We start from the raw sequence: 6000 nt of genomic DNA on the forward strand, positions 1-6000 counted from the left end.
TTTATAGGGGCTTATCATAATGTGTGCTAATAGCGACCAAATATCAAGCGCATCGCAGACACCGGCCGCTTTGCCGCAGCTTCCACAACGGAGAAAGCCTTGGGGGGGGAAGGGCAAAGCAGCGCGACGGCGTGGCAGTTCGCCGGAAAAGCTTCGCCCTCCCAGTATTCTAGGTCACCCTAGCACGGTTTGGTCCAATCAGAAACACTGGCGCAAGATCGGACCATATATGGGCATAACCATCTCATGCATGCACCTGTAAGCACCCGGCACCAACTTGTCACGTCAGCAGACGGGGAGAAAGGGTGAGCATCCGAAGAAAGAGTAGGCACCGCTATTACACATACTTGCACGCACATGGCTCGCAAGACTTCCAACACTAGTGTCTCGGCGAGTCGTCGGCGCCTCCATAACACCTCACACTCAGGGGACTAATTGCAATGCATGCTCACTGATCTGGAAAGGCAAAGCAGAATGGTGGGCCTAAAAATTAATCTGCAGAAAATTAAAGCAATGTTTAACAGTCTCGGTAGAGAACAGCAGTTTATGATAGGTAGCGAGGCACTGGAAGTGGTAAGGGAACACATCTGCTTAGGGCAGGTAGTGACCGCGGATCCGGATCATGAGGGTGAAATAAGCAGAAGAATAAGAATGGGCTGGGGTGCATTTGGCAGGCATTCTCAGATCATGGTTGCCATTATCCCTCAAGAGAAAAGTGTATAACCCAGCTGTGTCTTACCAGTACTCACGCACAGGGCAGAAACCTGGAGGTTTACGAAAAGGGTTCTACTTAAATTGAGGACGACGCAACTAGCTATGGAAAGAAGAATGATGGGTCTAACATTAAGGGATAAGAAAAGAGCAGATTGGGTGAGGGAACAAACACGAGTTAATGATATCTTAGTTGAAATCAAGAAAAAGAAATGGGGGCATGGGCAGGACATGTAATGAGGAGGGAAGATAACCGATAGTCATTTAGTGTTACGGATTGGATTCCAAGGGAAGGGAACCATAGCAGGGGCCAGGAGAAAGTTGCAGAACTTATTATTAAGTTGCAGAAAGCTGCAGAACTTATTATTTAATGTCTCAACTTGCGTAACTATATGCAAGCTGCTCCACACCTCCTGAGCAAGCGCAGAAACTGGGAGAGCGAGTGTCAAGTGACGAGAGGAAGCGCAGCTGCAAGGCGTTTGGGATGAGGAGATATGTCTCTGTGCTTAGTTTTTTCAGCCCTGAAGAAACTCGTTAATTGGAACATTTTCCAGATTTTATTTCACTTTGCTGCCAAAGCAGTTTTGGAATGAAATATCACAAACATAGTCAACAGCCCAGAATACCTGTAACCCTAGAATTTACGTTAAACTGAGCAGAAACTCACTGGCACTCGCACTCACCTCCACTCACACTCACTCGCAGCACTCACCTCCGCTCACACTCACTGGCACTCAGTCGCACTCGCACTCACCTCCGCTCACACTCACTGGCACTCACTCACACTCGCACTCACCTCCGCTCACACTCACTGGCACTCACCTCCACTCACACTCACTCGCAGCACTCACCTCCGCTCACACTCACTCGCAGCACTCACCTCCGCTCACACTCACTGGCACTCACCTCCACTCACACTCACTCGCAGCACTCACATCCGCTCACACTCACTGGCACTCAGTCGCACTCGCACTCACCTCCGCTCACACTCACTGGCACTCACTCACACTCGCACTCACTGGCACTCGCACTCACCTCCACTCACACTCACTGGCGCTCACTGGCACTCACTCACACTCGCACTCAATGGCACTCACTGGCACTCACCTCCGCTCACACTCACAACACTCGCACTCAATGGCACTCACTGGCACTCGCACTCACCTCCACTCACACTCACTCGCAGCACTCACCTCCGCTCACACTCACTGGCACTCACCTCATCTCACACTCACTCGCAGCACTCACCTCCGCTCACACTCACTGGCACTCACTCACACTCGCACTCAATGGCACTCACTGGCACTCACACTCGCACTCACACTCGCACTCACCTCCGCTCACACTCACTGGCACTCAGTCGCACTCGCACTCACTGGCACTCACACTCGCACTCACCTCCACTCACACTCACTGGCGCTCACTCGCCCTCACCTCCAGTCACACTCACTGGCACTCACTCGCACTCACCTCCGCTCACACTCACTGGCACTCACTCACACTCGCACTCAATGGCACTCACTGGCACTCACACTCGCACTCACCCGCAGCACTCACCTCCGCTCACACTCACTGGCACTCAGTCGCATTCGCACTCACCTCCGCTCACACTCACTGGCACTCACTCACACTCGCACTCAATGGCACTCACTGGCACTCACACTCGCACTCACCTCCGCTCACACTCACTCGCAGCACTCACCTCCGCTCACACTCACTGGCACTCAGTCGCACTCGCACTCACCTCCGCTCACACTCACTGGCACTCACTCACACTCGCACTCAATGGCACTCACACTCGCACTCACCTCCACTCACACTCACTCGCAGCACTCACCTCCGCTCACACTCACTGGCACTCAGTCGCACTCGCACTCACCTCCGCTCACACTCACTGGCACTCACTCACACTCGCACTCAATGGCACTCACACTCGCACTCACCTCCACTCACACTCACTCGCAGCACTCACCTCCGCTCACACTCACTGGCACTCAGTCGCACTCGCACTCACCTCCGCTCACACTCACTGGCACTCACTCACACTCGCACTCAATGGCACTCACACTCGCACTCACCTCCACTCACACTCACTCGCAGCACTCACCTCCGCTCACACTCACTGGCACTCAGTCGCACTCGCACTCACCTCCGCTCACACTCACAACACTCGCACTCAATGGCACTCACACTCGCACTCACCTCCACTCACACTCACCTCCGCTCACACTCACTGGCACTCACTCACACTCGCATTCAATTCCACTCACATTCACTGGCACTCACTCACAGTCACTTCCGCTCACACTCACTGGCACTCACCTCCCCTCACACTCACTGCCACTCACCTCCGCTCACACTCACTGGCACTCACTCACACTCGCACTCAATGGCACTCACTGGCACTCACACTCGCACTCACCCGCAGCACTCACCTCCGCTCACACTCACTGGCACTCAGTCGCATTCGCACTCACCTCCGCTCACACTCACTGGCACTCACTCACACTCGCACTCAATGGCACTCACTGGCACTCACACTCGCACTCACCTCCGCTCACACTCACTCGCAGCACTCACCTCCGCTCACACTCACTGGCACTCAGTCGCACTCGCACTCACCTCCGCTCACACTCACTGGCACTCACTCACACTCGCACTCAATGGCACTCACACTCGCACTCACCTCCACTCACACTCACTCGCAGCACTCACCTCCGCTCACACTCACTGGCACTCAGTCGCACTCGCACTCACCTCCGCTCACACTCACTGGCACTCACTCACACTCGCACTCAATGGCACTCACACTCGCACTCACCTCCACTCACACTCACTCGCAGCACTCACCTCCGCTCACACTCACTGGCACTCAGTCGCACTCGCACTCACCTCCGCTCACACTCACTGGCACTCACTCACACTCGCACTCAATGGCACTCACACTCGCACTCACCTCCACTCACACTCACTCGCAGCACTCACCTCCGCTCACACTCACTGGCACTCAGTCGCACTCGCACTCACCTCCGCTCACACTCACAACACTCGCACTCAATGGCACTCACACTCGCACTCACCTCCACTCACACTCACCTCCGCTCACACTCACTGGCACTCACTCACACTCGCATTCAATTCCACTCACATTCACTGGCACTCACTCACAGTCACTTCCGCTCACACTCACTGGCACTCACCTCCCCTCACACTCACTGCCACTCACCTCCACTCACACTCACTGGCACTAACTCACGCTTACACTCCTGCCTTTGAAATGAGTGTGAGTGAGTGCACTCATGAGGGAGTGCACCGACCTATGGAAATATGCTTCACATCACTTTTGAAGTAAGCCATGTGCCACTTTTTCATTGTGCTTTCTTTCCGATCCATCTGTGCAGGTGATAGACCGGAGTGATCTGAACAAAATGACTGCATCCAACCTCGCAATTGTCTTTGGCCCAAACCTACTGTGGTCTCGCCAGGAGCAGGCCTCGCTGAGTTCTATTACCCACATCAACCAGTTCACCGAGTACATCCTAAGGAACCAGCACCTGCTGTTCGGCAAGTGAGCTCGTGGGTGCAAGCAAACCACACTGGCTATAAGTAAGCCGCCAAGTGGCATCTGCATGGCATCTGCCACAAGCATCGTCTGCTCTGCTTTGTCCATCCCAAAGATCTTTGCTCTGCCAAAATGGAGCTGTAGAACAGCGTCCACGCTGCACCAATGAAGGAGCAGACAACTGTGCGTCGTCTGCTTTAGAAACATGCTCCACATATCGTCTGCTCCGCTGTTCACACGCTAGACATTCCACTGCACTGGAACCAAGCTGTGCGTTCCCGCAACATTGAGTGCTTGTAAATTTGTCAATAGATGAATGCTTGTTAGTAGTTAAACACCTGAAATGAATCTGAAGTGTCCAGTATATAATCTGCAGTGTGTTTGGAGTTTTACTGCCAGAGCTTTAGCAGTTCACCTATCGTGTTGCTTGTGAGTAAGACACAAGCTTTGATTGCTGCTTGACATTAGCAACAGGTGCCATGTTGTAGCATGTTTCTCTGACATCCATGCCATGCTACTGCAAATCAATCACTGCGCTGTTTGTGTGACCGGCTGTTCTAGTAGGATGAATGAAGCATGGCAGTTGACATGTGTGCTGGTAGCAAGGGACATTGTGTGAATCTGGTGTCTTGGCATTATCTGCTTGTACCGTCCGAGTGGCCATGCCCACACGCTCAGTTTATAATTACACATAAGTATGTTAGAACCCCTCACTGAATCTTGTGGTGCAATCTCGCGGCCTTTACTTAAATAATTTTCTCTCATGCAGCAGAAACAATGCAAAAGCATAACAGTGTGTGCTTTCTATCTCTATAGTGTTTCTCACAAAAGCTCTTAGCTTTTGCTTTTGTGGTATTGATTATTGATATCAATCTTCCTGCCACCAGCCACAGGTTCCAAGTCTGCTCGCTCGTACCAACCTGCCGTGGTTGCTCAGTGGCTATGGTGCTGGGCTGGTGAGCACGAGGTCACGGGATCGAATCCCGGCAACGCTGGCCGCATTTCGATGGGGGCAAAATGCGAAAACATCCGCGTACTTATATTTAGGTGCATGTTAAAGAACCCCAGGTGGTCGAAATTAAAGCCCCTCCATACACATTTCTGCCGACCAGGTTAAGTACCGCCAACCTGCCCTCCTCCTCCACGCACCTCTCCCACTCACCCCCTTAGCTTCCGGCGTCAAGCGGAACTTACGTAGCTGCAGCTTCCTGTTCCGAGTGGAAGTGACACTTTGTTTTTTAGCGTTGTTTACTTTTGCGCCGCTGGAGAGGCTTTAATTGCACGAGTTGCAGTTGAAATTGTGAATGCGATTCCATCCAAGAACCACCGCCTACTGTAACCAGCGATCTGCTCGTGTTCGCTGCTTCGCGTCAACCTGCGACGGGTTGTGGCACAAGCAACAACGTACAGTGGAAGGTAGTGCCTGGGCGCTTGGAGACCACTGCCGTTTTTCGTGCATTTGGACAACAGCGACCGCGAACTACTACTTCAGCGGAATATGACAGCTTGTCCCCTTTGCATTCTTCTTATGGTGACTACCACAGCTTTGCTAAGCACGCGCGGGCGTCTCTCCATCGTCTAACAGCAGTCAAAGTGGAAATTCCCGCAGCGCAACTCCAGGAAGCGGAAACGCCGGAACCGGATTTGGTGTGAGGGGAAAAGGCGGCACACAACAAAGGTTGGGGGGTCGCTACTTAAGAAAGCGGCGGTGGCGCGTAGATGCAGGG

General features: G+C 53.0%; 1 protein-coding gene across 2 annotated transcripts in view; it reads left to right on the forward strand.

The window, feature by feature from the left end:
• Window positions 1-4642, forward strand: part of RhoGAP68F (Rho GTPase activating protein at 68F) — a 230520-nt gene extending 225878 nt beyond the window's left edge. For both annotated transcript variants that reach the window (XM_075677915.1, XM_075677917.1), the window contains one exon: window positions 4113-4642. In XM_075677915.1, the coding sequence (XP_075534030.1) occupies window positions 4113-4283 (171 nt within the window). In that variant the 3' untranslated portion in view covers window positions 4284-4642. The remainder of the gene's footprint in view (window positions 1-4112) is intronic.
• The last annotated feature ends 1358 nt before the right edge of the window (window positions 4643-6000 follow it).

Source organism: Dermacentor variabilis, unplaced genomic scaffold, assembly GCF_050947875.1.
Source record: "Dermacentor variabilis isolate Ectoservices unplaced genomic scaffold, ASM5094787v1 scaffold_14, whole genome shotgun sequence".
NCBI lineage: Eukaryota > Metazoa > Arthropoda > Arachnida > Ixodida > Ixodidae > Dermacentor > Dermacentor variabilis.